At 41.6% G+C, this 22,536-nt stretch overlaps 1 protein-coding gene across 1 annotated transcript in view; it reads right to left on the reverse strand.

Moving 5' to 3' along the window:
• Window positions 1-5,146: 5,146 nt before the first annotated feature.
• The window catches only part of Terf1 (telomeric repeat binding factor (NIMA-interacting) 1), a 46,169-nt gene continuing 28,779 nt past the window's right edge, over window positions 5,147-22,536 (reverse strand). The window contains exons 7-9 of the mRNA XM_013518223.1: window positions 15,486-15,574; window positions 7,832-7,923; window positions 5,147-5,593 (exon numbers count right to left, since the gene is read on the reverse strand). Of these exons, the coding sequence (XP_013373677.1) occupies window positions 5,417-5,593; window positions 7,832-7,923; window positions 15,486-15,574 (358 nt within the window). The 3' untranslated portion in view covers window positions 5,147-5,416. The remainder of the gene's footprint in view (window positions 5,594-7,831; window positions 7,924-15,485; window positions 15,575-22,536) is intronic.

A 22,536-nucleotide genomic window follows, 5' to 3' on the forward strand; every position in this document is an offset into this window, starting at 1 on the left:
AAAAAAAAAAAAAAAAAAAAAGAAAAAGAAAGAATTAAAAAAAAAAAGATCCTATGCCCAATGAAAGTATCAATCACATGCAAAAACAGAACAGATATTTTCAAAAGTGTAAGACACAGAATCTCCCATTCTATGGGCCTTTGGGGGAGGATCTAGGAAGAGGAGATGCTTAACCTGAAGAGGAGTATAAGGCCAGCAACAGAGACCAGAAAACAGGAGAACATGCCCGGGAGACGACTGGGACCCACAGGGCTCGGAGAAAGCATGATTTAACTTGACAGCTTGTGCCAGCTGACCTGGAGAACAGCCAGCCTAGCCAGGACCAGCAGGCAGGGCGGAGGGCTGAGGGGTGCTCAGTGGTGGAGCCAGGCCTAGCTTGCACGAGGCCCTGGCTTTGATCCCCAGCGACACAGAGCAGGAGAGATGGTACCACGAAAACGGCACATCAGTAAAATGACTGACGTAATTCAACTTGTTAAAAGTTTAGTCAGAGAATTTGGAGACTAATAAGTAATAGGCATATGGAAACTACACCACTCAGAATTATAACAACAGTAAAGAGTCACGGTGTTGGAGACCACTACAAAGTGGCTCTGAGCAGGATTTAGTACTAACCAACTGGCTTCCCATATTTACTTGGGAGCTGTCCGAAGCGAGGGCACCTTGTCTGAAGATCGGCAGGAGACTCGGTAAATGAACGTCTGAGAGTCACTGGTCACCCCGAGGCCTGCACTGGCCTGTGCAGCTGTGATGGCCCCCCGCTGAGGACGTCTGCCTCCAACCCCAATTAACTAAGAGGAGACTGCAGCTGCAGGCTCCACCCTCCTACAGAGAAAGAGAGCACCAATCTAGAGATAAAGTAGTTCTCCTGACTGACATAATTTACTACCTGGGAAAAGTCTCCCAAGGTCCTGCTCAGAGTCCCGTGTTTTCTTGAGTATCCCGCTCCTTTGTTTGTAAACCAAATAAACACAGGTGCCCAGAAAAGTCTGCCTTAACCCAGAAAATCTCGAAGTCTGTAAGAGTTAGACCCTCCTGGAGCCCTACAATCATTTCGATTGTCTCGTTTATTTCTGCCTTCGCCGTCCACTCGTTTGGGAGATTGTGGGTCTGATCAGCCTGCAGTAACTAAGGGTTACTGACCTGGTATCATGGTGTGATGATATCAACACTGACCACTCACTTAGCCCCAAACTGGCAAATCTGCTGCAAGGTTGAAAGGACACATGTGCAGGAGGAAATGTGTGTGCATAGGAGGTGTTCCTAGGGACAGGCGAGAGTCAGAACACTTCAGTGTGCAAGTGAGAGGTGCGTAAGGTATACTGCAACCTGAAACATAACAGGCAGAAGCACCGGTGTGTTTTCAAGGTGCTGAACACCTGCAACACAACACTAAGGCTGAGGCAGGAGGATCCCAAGTTCAACCCCAGTCGGGCAACTTAGGGATTTTGTGAGATCCTGCCTCAAAATGAAATTAAAAGGGCAGGGATGTAGCTCAGTGCAAAGGCCCCGCGCTCAATCCCTAGTATCAGAGAAAAACACAGAACCAACCTGAGAAAAGAGCTGAAAAGGAGGCTGGGGATTTAGCTCAGCGGCAAAAGCGCCTGCCTAGCAAGCGCAAGGTCGTGAGTTCAGTTCCCGGTACCAGAGAAAAACCAAAAAATAAAAAGAAATTATTAAAAAAAGAAAAGAACTGAAAAGGCTGAGCGGCGTCCTACTGAATGCTGGCAAGAGGAGAGTTTTCCATTTTAAGTCACATAGCACAATGTTAGCTTTGAGATTAGGAATATGTGCTAATTTCATAAAAGTGCAAGTTTAGCAAGAAACTAAAATAAAAATACAAAAAAATATAATCAAAATACAAAAGATGGTAAGATGTGGCATAATTTTTGCACTACTGAGCAGAGAGGCCAGGAGGGAGAGGGGTTACACAATGCACCTTGACACGTGAGTCTAAGTTCGGTGATAAAGGATACCTTTTTTGTTGTTTTGAGACAAGGTCTCACAATGTAGCCAGGACTCCCGAGTGCTGGGACTATAGGCATGTACCACCACACCCGGCAGCATTTAATGGCAGCATTAAATTTTTTTATATGTTAACCACACTTCTAGGATTTAATATGAATAATGTACTATATAACTATAGGTTTGTTGGCTTTTGTTGTTTAAAGAATCAACCCCTCACTCCCAGCACTTAGGAGGCTGAGGCAGGAAGACTGCTATGAGTCTGAGGCCCACTTGGGCTACACAGTAAGTTCAAGGCTAGCCTGAACTACATAGTGAAAACCAACCCATCAAACCATACATAAAGCATAAACTATTTAACTGTAACTTAAGGGCAGACTATGAATCTAGAGCCAGTCAACCAAGCCCTTGGCTATGAATAAACAGCAGCTGACAAAGGAGTGGGTGGAGGGCTAGGCAGAGGTGGTACAGAGCACAAGCCCGCACTCCCCACCCTGCAGGCAAAGCCAAGGACCGTCTATCTGAAGTTATGGCAGAAGACAGAGAAGCATAAACTGGGTGCGGTGGTGCACGCCTGTAATCTAGCACTTGGGAGACTGAGGCAGGAAGACCGCCATGAGTTCACCGCCAGCCTGGGCTACACAGCGAGTTCAAGGGCAGCCTGAGCTACATAGTGAGTGACTGTCTCAAACCCTGCCCCCCCAAAAAAGCTTAAGTAAATGAAAGAAGAATGAAATGTACCCAGTCAGGTGGGCACAGGAAGGCAGAGGGGCCCTGTGAAGAGCTGCATGACTCATCTTCCTACTCCCAAGGGCAGTACAGGTTCCACTGAAGGTTAAGTCAGCATGGAATCAAAGCAAAAGCACGTTATGTAGAACAGGGAGGACGGGAACCACCAGAACACCTAAAACTCAGAACTGGGAAAAGCAGACACACTCTTTCATGTAATGCCGGTCTGTATAGTTTTTTCCTTAGACAGGGTCTCACTATGTAGTTCAGGCCGACTTGAACTGCAGTGATCCTCCTGCCTCTGCCTGCAGAGTGTGGGGTTACAGGTGCGCACATAAAGCCCAGCTGCCAGTCTGTACTTAAAGAGAAAGAAAAAGGCAACACAAAGGGCTTGAGGGACACTGACGGAGGCACATCTTGTCGTGGTGCTCCTGGTGTCCTGGCACACAGAGGGCACCGAAGGCACCACACTACCCCAGGAGTGAGTCCCCTGGGATTTCAGTGTTTTATGCACGTTTAACCCACTTCCTGGGCAAGTTCCAGATCTATAACACGGACATAATCCTTCTCCCCAAATCACTCCTCACGGGGTTCCCAGGAGTAACTGTACCGCAAGGCCGTCAGAGCTGTTCTCACCACTCTGTCGTGGGAGGAGGGTTTGGGGTTAGAGAAACGAATGTGCTTGAGGTAACCGCCAAATGACGGCTCCTGGCATTTCAGGCAAGGAAAGCACACTCGTGAAGAGCACACCCCTGCTACGGGCGCCTTCAGGGGACGCGCCGGGCTTCCACCGTCCACCGCGGCGTCCACTGCAGCGGCACAGTTCCACTAGTCGGCATGATCCCGCCCTGGGCGTTTTTACGACAAGGACTCGCAAATGCATGGGAGTAAGGACCAGGAGAATTCTGCCCGAACAATGAAGCGTCTTTAGTGCAATGTGGGGCAAGCCCAAGTAACTGAAGCGTGAGTCCCCTTGGTGACACGCAGTTCAGACCATCCTGCCCGCTCACCAGGGTCTCACCAGAAATGAGAGAATCCGTGCACTGCACGGCTGTGCACACATTTATAGAGTCTAAGACAGACATGCACGCCTTAAAAAGTCAAGCAGAAAAGGAAAGCTGGTCATTTACAGCCTGAACTCTCATTACCAGGCCCGTCTCAGGAATGTAACGTATTAAAGCTGCCTTGGGCTGGGGTGCAGCTCAGTGGCAGACGTCTGCTTAGCACACACAAAGCCCTGGGTTCTGTCTCCGGCACAAATAAATGAATAACTACAGCTCTAACCCTGGAAAAGGAAAACACACCAACTAAAAGCAGTTCTCAGAGTGGAAATAACTTCTAGCCACACCAAACTGCAACACATTTTAAAGGAAGAAAACAAAATCTAAAACTCGACAGCAATGGGCAGCAAACGACAGCCGTAGGCGAAGTGCAGCCTGCTTTTTCCCTAACAGTCCTACCGGAGTACAGGCAGACCCATTCATGGGCTGTGAGGGACCCCATGCACAGCGCACAGGCTGTGGCCCCGGACCCCGAAGTATTTGCATCCGGCCCTTTACACAAAATGCTGCGGCTAACTCCCCACACCCCACGGTTAGATAATTAGCATTTAACATGATCATCGATGGGGCTGGATTTAGATGTGTCACTTTTTCTGGTTTGTCTCTGGGGTTTTGTTTTTAACTTCGTTTTGTCTGTTTCTGTCCTTTGCGTCTGCTTTGGAGTACTCTATTTTTAGTGAAGCATTTTAGTATCTATTGGTTATATATGTATCATTTTAATGGTCGCTCTAGAGATTAAAATATCCATGCCTAAATCTTTACAGTTTTAATTATTCCTAATACACTTTCTGTGAAATGTAAAAGCTAAGCAACCAAAAACTGGGGACAACTTGAGACTGAATACAGACCACGGGCAGAGCAGACGGCAGCAGTCTGACCCCAAGCCAAACCACGGTCCCTGCAGCCGTCCACTCACACTGGTCAGGGCTTGGCCAACAGCGGCAGTATCCCAGTGTTCGTCCCACCTCCAGCTCAGGACCACGGAGAGAAAACCAGACGTGTTCCTCAAACAGGCACGGAACACACCTCGTCTGCTTTGGGCTGGGCTCCAGTTCCGCACGGCAGCAGCTTCCACAGAGCGCCTGAAGCTGCCCTCTGGTTTCCTTTCCTGCCCCACTGTAAAGCTGTCTCCGTGTACACCTGCGCCCACCGAACACAGCTTCTCCTTGACATAAAACTCTAAAAGAGAAACTCCAGCATATCAAAACTCATAGATTACTTTGTGTATTTATTATTTTTTTTAAAGAAATGTCCTATAAATAAGTAGCACATTAAGGCCATAAATAATCTCATCTCACAGGACTATTATGACTCAATTATTTAGAAATTCATTTTTATGTTGTGTCTTGTGAGGCCGAGGCTTCCCTACAAAGAGTCAGTAAACACAACTATTTTTTTCCATTAGGTTTTAAATTTTTTATTGGGACAGAATTTGGGGATTGGGTATTAGATCTGGGTAGAGTTCAATGTATTTACATTTTGTCAGACAGATTCTTGAAGAATAAGCTGATGGCATGTAACTTGACAGCACACACCCTCACTAAACTGACAAAAATAAATTAAACAAGGGTTTTAACATACCTCAATGACCAGCGAGTTCCAAATATAATACAGTAAACAAAATATTTAACTGTCCTTTTATCAAACTCTGACAATCACCTTCAGTCTTCACTGTCTGAGCAAATCAGCTTTAGCTTTTTCATGGTCCTCCACCTGTCTTTCAGCATGACACTGGTGCGGTTGTTGAATTTGTAACGTAACAGTATTTTAGTCCAGTTTCCCTCTCCGTACTTCCTCACACCAGATTTCAAATTCTTGTCTTCTTCCCAAAGCCATGGCTTTTGATAAAAAGTACAAGTTACTCTCATGGACACTTCTTTGAAGAGAACACATCTGAAGTAAATAATTTTTTAAAGAAGGAAGAATTTCTCTATACGGTTCTTAAGATTTTTTAAAACATTACCTTTATCATATAACTTTCTAAGGGTAATTATTGTTCACTTTACATAAGCTCAGCTGCTCAAGGCTGGAAAGATAGAAAGTGACAGAGCTCCTGCCACCCAAGCTGCCCAGCTTTATGCCCAAGCTGCCTCCTTCCCACCTAGAAGCACAGTCCTGGGCACTGAACACAGAGCCTCCACTCTACGCTACATCTTTCAGCACTTTTTATTTTTGATTTTAGACAGCTTCCCAGTTGCCCGGGCTGGGCTCACACTTGCCATTTTCCTGTCACAGCCACTTACTCTGAGACTACAGACTCCTGCCCCCACACCCAGCCGCACACTTCCTCTTCATCCCTTCATATACTTCTCAACAGATTCCTTCGTAATTCTAGATAGGATTTATAAATTTTAGTACTTCTTTAACGAGCTCTGTGAAAATCCTGTTCTCCTTGCGTTGGGGGAGTTACATACAAGGACATAAAACTCAATTCCTCTGAAATGAATTTTCAAAAACTCAAGTAACATAAATTTAAGACATACATTTTATGTTGGGAGCAAGTAACTGCAATTAAAGAAAAATATAATCCATACACGGTAAAATTACTGACCTTTGCCATCTTACAGGTGACCAACTCTTGAGATGTGACCATATAACATTATCTACTATGCCTACACTACAAGAAATGCCTCAGCAGACTTTCGCATTTTCAAAGAAAATCTAGTCAATCACCTCACACTATTAAAAAGAAAAGCTCATAATCTCAGCACTTGGGAGACTGAGCAAGGATTGAGTTGGAAGCCAGTCTGGGCTATACACGGAGACACTGTCTCAAAACACCAACCCAAAACAAAGCACTGCACCAAAGTAAAATGGGTGAGGATGTGGAGAAAATGAAACCCATATGCACTGCCAGTGGGAATGTAAGATGGTGCAGTCACTAAGAAAAACATGGCAGCTACCCCAAACAGACGAATAAAACCACAGCAATCCCACTTGGGGGTATGTACTTAAGAGAGCTGAAAGGAGTGATGCTAAAAGATACCTGTACACTCATGGTCATAGCTGCATCATTCACAACAGCTACAACGTGAAACAAGTGTCCGTGAATACATGAATGAATGAGTGAGTGAGTGAGTGAGTGAAGCAGGTCTGGTACGCAGATACAGTAGAATATTATTTATCATTACAAGGGAGATTCTGACATGCTACAAAACAGATGTACTCTGAGGACATTTGCTAAGTGAAATAATTTAGACACAAAAGGCAAAATATTATATCATTTTGCTGAGATGAGGTGCTTAGAAGAGCTGCATTTAGGAAGTACAGTGGGGGCGGAAACGTAGCTCAGTGGTACAGCACTTGCCTAACATGCGCAAAGCACCATTAAAACAAAATAATGTTAGTACGTTAGTTTATTCTGTGGCTAGGTAGTATGATGGTAGGAAAATAATATGTGTTTAATGTCATTGAACTATACCCTTGAAAGATTAAGAGTGTAAACATTACGTCATGGGTATTTTATCACAATTAAATAAAAAAGTCAGTTTCCGGTATTTGATGCAGTATCAGAAAAACTCAAGGAACCCTGCAGAAGGTGAACGTGAAAATGATCTTATGGATGACTCAAGACCATAAAAACTGGCAACAAACGTAACGCATCACTTGTGGAAGTTGTGCACCGTGACTCCAACCCAAGATGACAGCGTCTGTACCCGCTTCTGCTCTGGCTTGTATGTGGCACTCCTATCCCCACCATGCTGCCTACGAATCCCTGGCTCCTCAGTCTCTGGACACAAACTGACACCCTCCTACGCCTGTCTATTACTGACCGAGTCTCCTGCAATCCTACGAAGCCCCACGCCACTGCTTGTCACTAACAGGCACGAAAGCCACAGGGAGAAGCTGGGGGCGGTGGCACAGGCCCGTGAGCCCAGCACTCCGAGGCTGCGGCGGAAGGAAACTGAGTTCAAGTCTCCCGGGCTATACACATACAGCAAGGTCAAGGCCACCTTGGTCTACAGTGACACCGTCACAAAACAAAACATGCAGATGTCACCTCCACCTTACTTTCCATGTAACCAATGGTTCTCACTTTAACGCTGGTGAGCACTACGCAAACGTAACAGAAATACCTGTCTTTTCCTGGCTCGCTGTTTTTCCTGGGTTACTGGTTGATTTGTGGAAGAACATCTTTTAGCGTCTCTTCTGTTTGCCTTTCTTCCACCTAAGATTAAAGATACTATCATCAAAAACTGTTTCACACACAAAAAAATTGTTTCATATTAAACGAAAATGAGGAATTATGTTTTTGAAGATCATAATAGAATTGAAGTTCCTATTTACTTTTAGCTACTCTAAGAAAAAGAAATCCATGTCTAATTTTTTTCCTTCAAATCTCGAAACAGCATGATATGCGAATCACGGCTGTTGACAATCAGAGGGGGAGTATTTTGCATCTTGATTCTTTTCATGTCTTTAAAACTTTTATCCCTGAGCTTGGCAAAGCATGCCTGTAATCTTGGCACTCTGGGAGGCTGATGCAGGAAGATGGTAAGTTGGAGCCCAGCTTGGGCAATGTAGTGACTTAGCAAGAAAACAAAAGAGCCTGAGACATGGCTCAGCGTGAGGGCCCTGGTTCCATCCCCAGTAATTTCCCTGGCCCCTGACCAACCACACAGAAAAAACATAGGATTTAAGTTTTCCTGTAATAATGTTTAGAGGCATATAACATAAAACAAGAAGCATAACGCTTTCCTCACTCCTTTCTTTCCTTTTCTTTTTTTTTTGAGACAGGGTCTCACTATACAGTTCAGGCTGGCCTTGAGCTCACTATGTAGCCCGGACTGGTCTGGAGCTGGTCACAGTCTTCCTGCCTCAGCCTTCCAAGTAATGGGATTATAAGGTTGTGCCTGGCTCCTTATTCCTTTCTTATTCATTGTCAATTTGGTAAGCCAAGAAATGCATGTGTATATTTAACAGATAAGAAACAGAACTGTAATTATGAAAAGATGGTAAATGCATAGAGAACGTAAAAGAAGCTACAAATAAAGTAAAGTAGGTTGGCGACAAGACCAATATACAAAAGGCAATATATATACAAACATGTTACAGAAATATACTTTGTTTACGAGTAGGAAGACATAACTGTCAGTTCGTACCAAAGTGATCTAGTGCTGTAATGCAGCTTCAAATAAAAATTTCAACAGAGTTCTTTGTGTAACTTAACAAGATTCTCCTAAAATTGTTTGTGTTGGGAGAAGGAGCCTGCCATGGGCCCTGAGCATTCTTGTAGTTCTTGCGTACTGAAAAAGTCTTATTCATTTCCTGACACGCGCAGTCCACAGCTAGTCAGGCAAGTAAGTTAGTCGAGGAAATCACAGGGTAGCCACTGTGGAACTGCACTGTCCTGGGACAGGATATCGGTTTGCAGTTTGTTAGTGTGTTTGCAGCTTACTCAAAAGGTGCTAGGCCCTTGGCCCTGAGTTCCTCAGGTAAAACAGAACTTGCTTCCTTTATAGCATCTACCTCAGCCCACTGTATTTCCATGAGATATCAGCACAACTACACTAAGGCCATGTTATGTTGTGACTGTCTTACTCTAAGTAAGTCTTACCATTGACCTTTGAAACCTATGCAGTGTTACCAGGTTTACTGCTTATGATCCTCTATTGTTGTTTCAGACACACACACACACACACACACACACACACACACACACACACACACACACACACGGAATACAGTACTGTTTCAGGAGGGACCAAAAGACCTGAATACAGGTGGAAATTTGACATATGTATTGGCTAGGCTCCAGGCAAGAAAATGGAACCATAATAGCTATTAACAGAGATTTTATTTTAATTAACTAATTAATTAATTTTTGAGACAGGGTCTCACTATGCAGTTCAGGCTAACCTTGAACTCAATATGTAGCCCCGACTGGCCTTGAACTTAATCCTTCTGCCTCAGCCTCTGAGTGCTGGGATTACAGGTGTGTGACACCACACCAGGTGAATATATTTTAATATTGAAAGAACTATTTAACAAGTGCTAGAAGACAAAAGAGAAAAAAAAAGGAAAAAATAAACTACAGACACACACAGAGTTTTCTTTCAGTAACTGATAATGTGTAAGCATTAAACAAGATGAAGAACATCTGACACCAGTACTACTAACAAACTTGCCCTAACTGACATTTTAAAATATTCCATTCAGTAACAGCTTCTGAGTTACATTCTTTTCAGATGTTCATCAACAGTTGCCCAGACAGACTAGACTCTGGGTCATAAAATATCTTTTAGGATCAAAGGAAAAGATAGGGACCGAGATCTCACTAAGTCGCCCCACTCCAAAGCCTCATGTGCTCATAGGTGGGGCTTTTGGGAGCTGACTGTATCATGGGTGTAAGACTGGATTAACCCACTGATTGGTTTAGCACAGTTCTGGATGTGGCTTAAGTTCCTGAGGGAAGACCCACCTTGGGTGGGGGTGGCCCCAATAGGTTTGTAGTCTGGATGGAATAAAAAGGAAAAGAAGAAGCAGGGCTTCTTGCCTCCTGCCTGCCCTGCCATGGACTGTTTCTCCTCTGCGATGCCCCCCTGCTGTGCCATGGTGCACTGGAGCCGGCTGACTATGGACTGAAACCTCTACACGCTGAGCTGAAATAAATCTCTCCTCCTTCAATTTGTGGGTGTCAGATATTTTGTCCCAGCAATGAGAAAGTAACTAAGACAAGGGATATGAATAGGAAAGAAGTCAAATCATCATTATTTGCAGATATGATCCTCTACATAAAAGGCCCAAAAAATTCCATCAAAAAACCCCTAGAATAACCAATTTCAGCAATGTAACAAGTTACAAAATCACACAAAAATCAACAGCATTTCTGTACAATAATAAACTCACTGAGAAAGAAATTAGGGAAAATAATACCTTTCATAATAGCATCAAGAAAAATTAAATATTTAGAAATTAACCAAGGAAGTGAAAAACCCCTACAATTAAAACTACAGCACTTTGAAAAAAAAAAAAAGAGATGGAAGAATACATCAGAAAATGGAAAGATATCTAATTTCTGGATAGGGAGAATTTGTAAGTAAATGGTCTTACTTCCAAAACACATACACAGATTTAATGCAATCCCAATAAAAATATTGATAGCCTTTGTCACAGAAATAGTGAAAACAATCTTAAAATTTCCTATTGCACCAGAAAAAACCTACAACGGCAATAGCAAAAGCAACACCAGGCAACAAGAGCAAGGCAGGAGACATCATAATCCTGGACTTCAAGTTATACTACAAAGCTACGGAAATAAAAACAGCATTGGATCGGCCAGCCTCCTGCTCCCCCAAAACCAGATATAGATCAGTGGAACAGAACAGAGGACACAGAAACAACTCCAGGCACATTCAGGTACCTGATCTTTGACAAAAGGGCCAAAAACACACAATGGAGGAAAGATGGTCTCTTTAACAAGTGGTGCGGAGAAAAACGGCTATGCACATGCAGAAGATTGAATCTACACCCATATCTTTCACCATGTACTGAACTAAAATCAAAATGGACCAAAAATCTAAATATTAAAAAAAAGCACTTAATCTGCTGCAAAGTAAAATAGACAAAACCTTTAAGGTATAACTGAATGCAAGGTCTTTCTGAACATAACCCCAATTGCACAAGATATACCAAGTACAACAAATGGGATTATATCCAATTAAAAAATTTTTGCATAGCAAACACAAAAAACAACACAGTGAAAAGACAACCTACAAAAAGGGAAGAAGATTTTGCCAATTATTCTCTAGACAGAGGACTCTTACCTAGAATATAGACAGAACTAAAATATTAGATCCCCCAATAAAATAAGATCCATTTAAAAATAGGCAACCAAAATGAATATATACTTCTCAGAAGAAGAAATATAAATGGCCTTTAAATATATGGAAAAAGGGGCTGGGGATTTAGCTCAGCGGCAAAAGCACCTGCCTGGCAAGCGCAAGGTCGTGAGTTTGGTTCCTGGTACTGGAGAAAAAACCAAAAAAAAAAAAAAAGGAAAAAAAAACTTCAACATCTCTGGTCTTTAGAAAAATGTGTATTAACCACTTAATAGTTTACCCTGAGGGGCACTGGGGCAGGTGTCATTTCAATCAGCCCACTCTTGTTTGCACATGATTACTTTCCTACGGGCTAGCGAAGTGCCAACCAGGACAACCATCATCGACATCTCCACTGTTACATTCAGTGGACAGACAGTTTATTGAAATTATACCCCCCACAGAAAAAAAGGAAAGGTCAACACGACAGTGTAAAGTGTGCTGCTCAAAAAATGACAATAATGCAAAAAGAATTTGGAAAGAAACCAGATGCTACTGTTCAGAGGGTAATGTTGCACTTTGTGTTGAATAATTTAAGATCTATCATACACAGAAAAATTACTGAATTTTAAAATGTTTGTATTCCTGTTATAAAAATTAACAAGAAAACCATGCAATTTTTGGTCGTCCTGTATTTAAATAACTGGACTGGTAAATGAACACTGAGTTTCCACCTTACTCCAGAAAGGATGGCTATCAAATCAGATGACAATAAACAATGGTGGGGGGGGCATCTATATTGTGGTGGGAATGTAAACTAGTACAACCATTATGGACATCAGTATGGAGATTCTTCAAAATGCTTGACACAAATTCTATTGGAGCCAGCTATCTCCTTCTGCATATCCTCCTAGAAGAGTTAAGGATACCGTATTACAGTGATACACGTATACCCATGTTTGCAGCAGCACATTTGTAATAGCTAGATCTTGGAAGTGCCCTATATGTTCATTAACAGATGAAAAGAAAATGTAGTGTGCATATATATGTATATATATATATGCATATATTTACACACACACACACACACACACACACACACTGTGGAGTACTTCTCAGCCACAAAGGAGGATAAGTTTGAGTCATGTGTAAGAAAAGTGATATAGCCTGAGACTACATTGTTAAATGAAGTACATCAGACACACAGAGATTGCGTTTTTTTTTTTTTAAATAAGAAACCCAAAGTATAAAGAGCAAAATAAAGTACTGCACAGATAATATGAAATATGAAGAACTAGTGACAGGAGGACTGGGGAGGAGAGGGAGGACCAGGGAGGTAGAAGAGTTACAATGCATCAGATTCACGTACCAGTGCCCCATGATAAGTACAATCAACAGGTACAGCAGATGTACTAATGGAAATGTTAAAAAATTGTGCGATACAAATAAAATAGTTAAAAGAGATTTATAGACTTATAGCATTAAAAGTACATTTTAGAAAAATGTGGGCATGAAAGAAGAAAAAAGCCAAGCACAGTGGCACACACCTGTAATCTCAGCAATCTTGGGGGCTGAGGCAGGAAAATCACAAGTTTGAGCTCAGGGCAGAGAACTTGGTGAAATCCTGTCTCCAATAAAAGTTTATAAAGAAAAGCAACTCATACAACAAGAGGAAACATCAGATTGATCATCAGATTTTTCAGGACAGTACACAAAATTAATGTTTGTAAAGTTGTGAGAAAAAAGCATTTCTAGAGAACATTTTATTTATGCTAGTCTCTTTTTAAGCAAAAAGAATCAATGTTGTGGATGTAAAAATCAAGATGTTATAGTAGCTATAAGGCATAAAAAAGAACAACCAACACAAAAAATGAATCAAAATGAGGAACTACTGAATGAAGGACTCTTGGTCAAAGAATTCATGGAGAATAAATCAGTTTAAGTAATTAAGGTTAAACTTTTACAGGAACGGTGACTACAATAATGTTACAGCCTTGACTATATTAAATATAACCAAGAAAAACTGGGGATCGCTGGGAGAGATTTTTGTTAAAATCAAGGTGAACACCACAAATTTATGTTTTGGAAAAGAATTCAAAGTTTGAGCACAGACAAAACTTCTATCTTCTAAGTAAGAGAAAGGATGCTTGCGTACTATTTAAGCGAACAGTATTTTTGAAAAAAATGTATGAGAAAAGGTCAAGAACGTGCTGAAACTCACGAGGCCTTCCACAATCAGGAGCCACAGTAACTGCCAGCCACCGCGCCGTGAGCTTATGGTTTTCATCTGTTTGATTACTGGTTAAGTACAGTGTTAACAAGTCTGTGTTAATGTTTCTTGAAGTTTGTACTATACAACTCAAAGTCCAAGAACATACTTACAGAATTCTAGTTTGAAACTGTAATTCCTAGCCATTTTGCAGCAAGAGATGTGGAAAGCCAGTTTTAGAATCTAGCAACAATTAGGCAAATAATTTCACGTTTCAGTTATCTTTGAAATGAATGACGACAATATCGATGTATATAAATGTTTTAGTGCTATACAGTATTCACAAATATTACTGAAAGTGGCCATGTCCCCACCCATTAGTTATATTTAGTGTAGAACTATTTACTATGTGTTTAGCATCAAGCTGGTACCTTATGAGGACAGCGAATAAACCTAAATTCATTATACCTCATTTTTATTTTGGTCAATTATTTTAGGTTTGGATCTACGAGGTCTAAAAATCTCTGCATTAACAGTGTGTAGCATATAATGTGGGTTCAATAAATGTTAAAGGAGTACATACCAAGAAGAAACTTGTATTTCGTAAAATCTGTCTTCACTCCGAAGTCAGTATTCATGACACTTTCAGGGTCATTGATGGGCATGCACAAAGTGACAAAATTTGAACCACTGGATGCAATGTCCATAGCTGAGGTCAAAAAAGGTCAATAGTCTGCCTATTTATTTTAATTCTTATAGCAGTTCAGTGTCTTTTTTATTGGTTTGGCAACACTTTTTTTTTGCATTTTGGTGCTTTTTGCTGGTCGTTTTGCCATTTAAAATTGTCCCCACTTAGCTGAGCATGGCTGTGCATACTTAACCCCAGCACCCTGGGAGGCTGAGGGAGGACTGCAAGTTTGAGCTCAGTCTGGGTAACTTAGTGACTGTGACCTTGCCCCAGAATAAAAAAATTAAAAATGGTTGGGGATACCGCCTTGTGGGAAGGCCCTGGGGTCAATCCCTAGTACTGGGGAGAAAAGGGCAAGCACCCAAGCGTTGTCTGGTGCTTCTAGTGGAAGCACAGCCATGGTGGACTTTAGATTTTAGTGCGTTACAAAAGTTGCATTTAAGCATACATTACAGTGCTGCTGACGGCAATTCAGTGTTTTTTTGTTTTGTTTTCTGCTACCGAGAATCGAATTCACGACCCTGCGCTTGCCAGGGAGGCACTGTGCCGCTAAGCTAAATCCCCAGCCCCAATTCAGTGTTAATGAATCAACGACAAGTGTCTTTAGATAGAAATATACTCTTTAAAAAAAGATTATGTGTTGATCAGCTGATAAAAATGTTGTGCCCAAAGGCTCCGAAGAATCTAACTTTACATTTCCTGTAGGGTTAATGTAATGTTGCTAATTCAACGCTCTCTGAATCTCTATAAAATATAACCATTTGTGAATAATGAGGTTTGACTGCATATGTCTCAGAAAATTATCTATTTGAAATTACTGGATATAGTAATGACAGAAAAGTAGTATTACTAGCACAGCTAAAGATTTCTAAGCGAGGCAGTAGCTTTCTAAATTAAACAGCCTCTTCAAACTTTAACATTTAACCCCTTTGGTGCTTTGATTTTCTGAAGTGTGCATCTTTTTGAGTATTAAACTGGTGTGTCTTTTCTGTTACAGTGCTGAAGTCTACGACTGCTTCATTTTGAGAACACACCATCTTTCCAGCTCTAAAACTACAGCAAACAGTACTCACTTTGAAGAATTCCCACTCTCTCTTTCTTATTAAGATCTTGCTGACAGCTTCTTTGTTCCAATTTAGGTAAGAAGATGTTGCTGTGAGACCTAAATAAAATAGAAACGCTGTCACTGATTCCAGGAAGACTGGTAATAGGGAGAAAACGGCAACTTTAGATCTGGCCCCTTACTCTGGTGCTCTCCTTGCCTATGATCCCACATTAGCCTTCGGGCTCTTAAGGTTTCCGCGTCAGGCTTTCCTCTCTTCCTCAGCTCTTTTCTCTACCTCATTTACTCAGAAATTAAGACTGTTGGTCTTTAAATTACATTAAGAAAAAAAATTCTTCAAATGATACACTTTTATCCCTAAGTATTCTGTGCAGCCAGCTAGTGAGCTCTCTCCTCTTCCCCCTCCCGACACCTCCTACCGTGCTCTCTGCGACGCCGGGCTCAGCCCCTTCACTAGCTCCTCTACCTCGCCTCTCCGAACTCTGTTTCTTTCCTTGGGCCTTCTCAAGGACAGACGGGCTCCATCTCCCATCCTCTATAAACTAGGGGGCCCAGAAATGGCTCTTTATAGTTGCCTTTTTGTAGTGCTGGGGATAAACCCAGGGCTTCACACATGCTAGGCAAGCACTCTCGTAGTAAGCCCCAATGCAGTTTTCAGTTCCTAATGAATGACACTTGCAGAACCCTGCTTCCACAAAAACTTCAGCCCTGAGGAGTCGTGCTACTGAGATATTACCACCTTTTACATGCTTCACAGCCACTCACTACCCTGCCAAGTGAGGTCCGTCACTCACAAATCCTTCTTGCACCAAGTGCTGTTATTATAAAGTATCTCCGTGTTTTCCTGAACAAGCCACAGAACACCCTAGATTATCAAACCCACATCTCCAACCATCTCCTCCACACCGAGTTAGCCGCCCCCTTAGCATCCCAAGTACTCTACTTAAATCCTTCATACAGACCTTGTTTTCTAGACATGTTAAATGTAAACCCCTGTTCTCTGACTGTTCCACCATCTTATTTCCATGACAAAATAAGACTTTACTAAACATCTACTTTAAGATCCAATACTCCCCACATGCCCTTCCAATAACGGCCTTGCAGGAACAACGTGAAACAACCCAGGACCCCAGAAAAGAACTCTATAGTTTGAAATTTCAACACATGAGGACCTTGGCTCATCTACTGAAGTAAGCAAGATGCTGAGGTATTTTTAATCATACCATTTACACAGCAATTATAAGAACATATTTAGGTCTAAAGACAGAAAAAAAACGTCAATTTACTTCACCGCAATAAGGACACTACTCTTTGAGGATTCAATAATCGCAGACTGTCGCTAACACTTTGAAAGAAGAAAAAATTGTAAGACCGTAAACAGAAGAAACTGTATCAGGACAGTACTTTCCACACACAGTCAAGTCGTATTTCAATTCATAAAACACCTTTGGAAATAGTGCCTGGTTACAACATGGCTTATTTGTGCCCAGATACGCTTCCAATAGGTATAAAGCAAATTTCCCCCAGCAGAAGTTGTGCACAGTTAATGCTGTAATCGGGCACTCATAACATCACTCTTTCAAAACTCAATTCTTATTTCCATGACTTCATTAGAAAGCTTTAATACTGTGTATGTTCCATGCATACCAGCTGATGAGTTCCATTTTCTTGTCCTACCCATCAATCTCCAGTTGAACTTTTAAATAATTTTCCTTTGATGCAGTTCAAATAGCTTCCACAAACACAGCATAACCATATTCACCTACATGCCTTCAATGTTGTGTGTTTTTAAATTTTTTTTCCTGAAACAACATTTCCTTTTCCATCCATCCCTAAAAGTCAGTTACTCCTTCAAGTCCCCGCTCAAATGCGACAGCCTGTGAGGCTGTTTATCCCAGCTCCGTCAGCATTTGGGTTTACCTATGGGCTTCAGCAACATATTATGGATCATCTGTTACCATTTGTTTCCTGCCTCAAAAAGACAAAAAAAAAAAAAAAAAAGAATTCTTACTGCCTCAAACATATAACAAGCTTTATCTGAGCAAAATATTAATTTTGTTTAATCTCAAGTAAGTTTCTACTTTTCTTGCATTTGTACGACCTCACAATCACACTTCTGATGCTGTTTGCCTCATCTGCATCCTATTGATCAGCCAGACAAACAAATGAAAGCAAAGAGTGAATCCAAAATGGACTAAGCATGGGATAAAGAGAAGCACGTAAAGACGGGCGAGAAGGCCTATGCTGCTGGGAAGCATCATGCACTAGGGCGCGGAGGCGGAGGGCGGGGGGAGGAGCAGGTGGTGCGGCGCAGTGCCCCTCCCTTTGCTTGACGAGTGCACGTAGGGAGGACGTGCTGTTCACACGCCCGGCGGGGAGCTGGTACTGGTTCGTGTGCACCACACATCTTAATTCTTTTTTTAATCCCTTCTCTTCTCTCCCTCCCTCACCCAACTCCTGATCCCCTTCCTTTTTAGTCACGTTTACAAATACATTCACGCTCCTGTTGTGGAGATGATATGCGTACATATGTATCTCAGCTCCTTTTCTCGTTCCCATTCCCTCTTCTTCCCCTCTCGCTCTTCTTCTTCCCATTTGAGAAAGGTCTGTCTCCTTACTTCCTGTTATCTATCTTATAATAATTATCCCTTTATTTATACTTTGGGTTTCTCATGTAAGAAAATCAAGCAATATATATCACTGGAGGATACATTTCAGAGTCCTCAGTGGGTGTCTCAAACTAAGGACTGTACCAAAACACATACAGCGGAGTTCTCCCGCATCCACAGTTTCATTTTTATAATTTTAGTTACTAGCTGTCCACTATAGCCTGAAAATATTAAATGAAAAATTGCAGAAATAAACAATTCAGGGGCTGGGGATTTAGCTCAGCGGCACAGCGCCTGCCTGGCAAGCGCAAGGTCGTGAGCTCGATTCCCAGTACTGGGAGGAAAAAGAAAAAAAAAAGAAAGAAATAATTCATAAATTGTGTATTTTCTAATAGTGTGATAAAATGCTGCACGCCCTCCACTCTGTCCTGCACGGGACAGGCACCACTCCACTGCTCAGGGTACCCATGCTATATATGCCATCAACTTACTAGTCATTTAGTAGATCTCTGGTTATCAGTGCCTGTGCTAAGTAACCTTGTAAACTGTTTTTAATAGCAACTTTATTTGCAGTGCTGGGGGCCAAACCTAGGGTCTACACACTATACAAGTACTTCACCACTGAGTATACCTTAGCCTCTTAAGTGACCTTTTACTTAATAATGGCCCCAGAGCACAAAAACAAGTGATACTAGCATTTCTGGATATGCTAAAGAGAGGCCTTAACATGATTCCTTAACTAAAAAAGTAAAAGCTCTCAACTAACAAGAAAAGAGAAGCATATGCCATGCTCTTAAGCTCTATTGTAAAATTAAATCTGTGGAATTCTTAAGAAAGAAAATAATATTCAGTCAGATCTAGAAGCACATGCCTTTAATCCTACCTACTGGAGAGGCTAAGGTAGGAGGACTAAATTGGAAGCCAGTGCAGGCAGCTCAGCAACTTTGTCTCAAAATAAAAAGGGTTGGGGATACAGCTCAGCAGTCAAGTGATCATAGTACTACCATAATAAATGAAAAGAACAAAGAAAGAAACCTATTTTTGTTACACCTCAAACACACAAATTTACTGCCAGAGTATATGATAAGTGCTGAGTCAAAAGGAAAGTATTAAGTTTGTGGGTGGAGTCAGGTTTGATGGTGCATGCCTGTTAATCCCAGTATTCTGTAAGGGTGAGACAGGAGGACTGCAAATTCAAGCCCAGCTTGAGCAACTTATCGAGACTCTGTCTCAAAAGGGCGGGAATGGGGATGTAGGTTAGTGAGAAGGCCCAGGATATGATCCCCAGTACAAAATGTAGGTTAAAGATATGAACAGAAAAGACTCTCCATCTGAAGACAACATGTCATACCCTAAAAACAGTGTGTAAATATAGCAGTTTCCTTTTATATTTGGGAGATAAGTTCCAAGGCCCTCAGTGGAAACCTGAAACTAGATAATACTGAGCCCTATAAATGAGCACTTTTCAGGGCTGGGGATTTAGCTCAGTGCCTAAATTTTAGCTCAGTGCCTTTAGCGGCACAGTGCCTGCCTGGCAAGCGCGAGGTCATGAGTTCAATTCCTGGTACCAGAAAAAAACAAAAAACAAAAAACAAACAAATGAGCACTTTTCAAAAACTGTTGCAGTAACTTCTGCAGTTTGAGGTCAGCAAAACTAGCATAAATTTTTCTTTCTGCACCATTTCACAGAGCTTAGTAAGGTCATATAATATTTTTTATAACTTTTATACCTCCCAAATATAAAAGTTTTTCTTTCCTTATTAGGTCAATAAATTTCACCTTTCCACTTAAAGGAAGCTTCCATTTTATGGATTTTCTGTGACATATCCAAACTGCAGCATCACTACTTTTATAGTTTGGGGCCATTATTAAGTAAAATAAGGGTGACTTAAATAAACACTGTAATATTCCAAATGTCAACTGACAACTGATGTTATGGCTTGTGTGTAGATGTTACCCCAAAGCCTCATGCAGTCAAAGGTGAGGCTTTTTCAGAGCTGGCTGCATCTATAGTGTGATGCTAGGATCGATTCACGGTGCAGTGCTAAGATGGAGGGTACTAGGATTAAGGGCGTAAGTGCTATCTGCTCTAAGCAGCCTGGGTAAGATCTAAGGGACAGAAAGAGCTGTGGTCGTCCCTTGTTGCTTTGGTATCTTCTGCCTGCCATGAACTGTTTCTCCTCTGTGATGCTCCTCTGCCACGTGCTACCCTGCCGTGAAGCCAGCCAATGATGGACTGAAACCTCTATAAATTGAGAGCCAAATAAACTTTTCCTCCTCTAACTTTGGGTGTGGGGTATTTGTTTCAGCAATGAGAAAAGACAGCTGAGATGATTAAGAAGGGATGCAATGGACAAAGGGATGATTTAGATCCTGCCTGAGCAGCAGGAACTTGAGAGTTCATCATGCTATTCAGAAAGGCATACAATTTACTTTTGTTGTTGTTGTTGTTGTTGTTGTTTTTTCCAGTACGAGGAATCGAACTCACGACCTTCCGCTTGCCAGGCAGGGCTGTGCTGCTGAGCTAAATCTCCACTCCAAGGCACACAATTTAAAACTTATCAATTATTCGTTTCTGGAACTTTCCATTTAGTATTTTTGGACCACGGTTGATGGGTGTAAGTGAAACTATGTTAAGGGAAAACTAAGGAAAAAAAATAGGCTGTGAAAGGTTTCATACTCCATATCAGTAAATTCTGACACACAAAAAGTTGAGCTGAGAAGTAACTCGAACACTTTTTTTTTTTTTTTAATTGATTTCATTGAAAACAGAACAAGAAATGGTCTGAGCCAAAAGACTGCTCTTAAAACCGTCAAAAACATTTTAACAGAAAAAATAAACATGACTGCATTATGAATGTTTAGAAGAGTCACACGAAAAGAACTCCACTGCCCTGCACTAATTACAGTATTTAGAAAGGTATATGCCAAAAAAGTACATGACCTGCCAGGCTGTCACACAAAAGGTGACAGCAAATTTATTCACACTACAAGGCTAACATTTTAAAAAAGAGTTTCCTGCGTTTAATTCTAAAATCCTTTGTTCTCTTTTTACAGTTGATAGTTTATTTTCACAGGGTGAGTAGAAACCACACCAGATTCTGCACCGTTGACTGTGTTTTGTGTTTTTATTCTTTGTTTGTCCTAATGACATTTACTTTTTTGAAAGCTAACTCTGGAAGTTATATTAGAATGGGGTTGTGCAGTACAAAGCTATATAATAATCTCAAACATAAATGATGAGAAAAAAAAAAAAGTGAATCCGAGAAGCCCTTTTCAGGTGGGATTCTTCACATGTGGAGACAGCTGCGCATGTGAGGAAGAGTCAGGGAGCAGAGGGGAGGACAGCAAGACGCTGTACACGAGCTGCACTGTCTGTGTCTAGGGCGGCGCCTGAAGGAAGCGAACGGTGTATGTAAGAGAGAATACAGGAAACGTGTTTGTAATCTTCTTCATCTGGGAGGACCATGGTGTAAATTTCCATCTGATTTTACAGGAATATTACACTGGGCAGGAAGGCTTGCCTACAAGAATGTACTGGCTCTCGGTATCATTAAACTTTCATTTTCTAAACAAAATGAGGTAAGGGAGGCAATTAAATGAAATCTCTATTTCTCAAAATGGGTATTAGGAAAAAAATCAGTAAGAAATAAAACTTCTATTAACAACAGGAGTCAGTACAGTGTTTGGGGGAGATGAGCCAATGACTAGCAGGCACTCCTCTGACAAGCACGTACAAAAAGAAGAAACGCTCAATGTAGTGTATACCAATTTTGGATCCTAATCTCCACCTCTAAATAAATTGTTAAGATAGGCTCCCTGCACCATGCAAGTCACAGTCCCAAGAAAAAACAATAATATGCCTGGTGCCACATACATCCATCTACAGACCACCAAGATTTTCTATCTGGCCATGGATTGGGTGGAAGAAAGAACAGACAACGGGTTTAATAGAAAAGAGGACCTTTTTAATGCTAGAGGTCTACTTATTCAAAAAGGGTTAATTTTGTGGAGAAGGACATTCCTTAGTTACTATTTTGTGTACTGCCTAAGGCCTGACCAAACCACGACTGTTGGGTTCTGGAGGAAGTCTAGCATAAGCACTGTAAGCCCCAGGGTCAATACTAGATGCTTTGCTGATACACATGAAGGCTAACTGGTCAAGTCACATTCCTATGATAATTGAGTTGTATTGTCTTGCTAAAGAGTTGATGTCCTCCTATTCCTCAGCTGCCCCGGGGGTTCTTTCTGAATAAAACGTTACTGAAGATGGTAATCACGAGTCAGACCTAGAGGCTGCTAGCACCTGATCACAGAATTTTGGCTCTCTTGGTTTTCTTTTTTCTTATACAGCTGAGGGCACCTAGTTCGGGGGATCTGTTCACCCTGGACAGAGCTGGATGAGAAGTCCGACATTAATTTGTACGGCAGAAGGTAAAAATCAACCTTAGG

This window comes from Chinchilla lanigera, unplaced genomic scaffold (assembly GCF_000276665.1).
Source record: "Chinchilla lanigera isolate Chin_1 unplaced genomic scaffold, ChiLan1.0 scaffold00043, whole genome shotgun sequence".
Classification (NCBI taxonomy): Eukaryota; Metazoa; Chordata; class Mammalia; order Rodentia; family Chinchillidae; genus Chinchilla; species Chinchilla lanigera.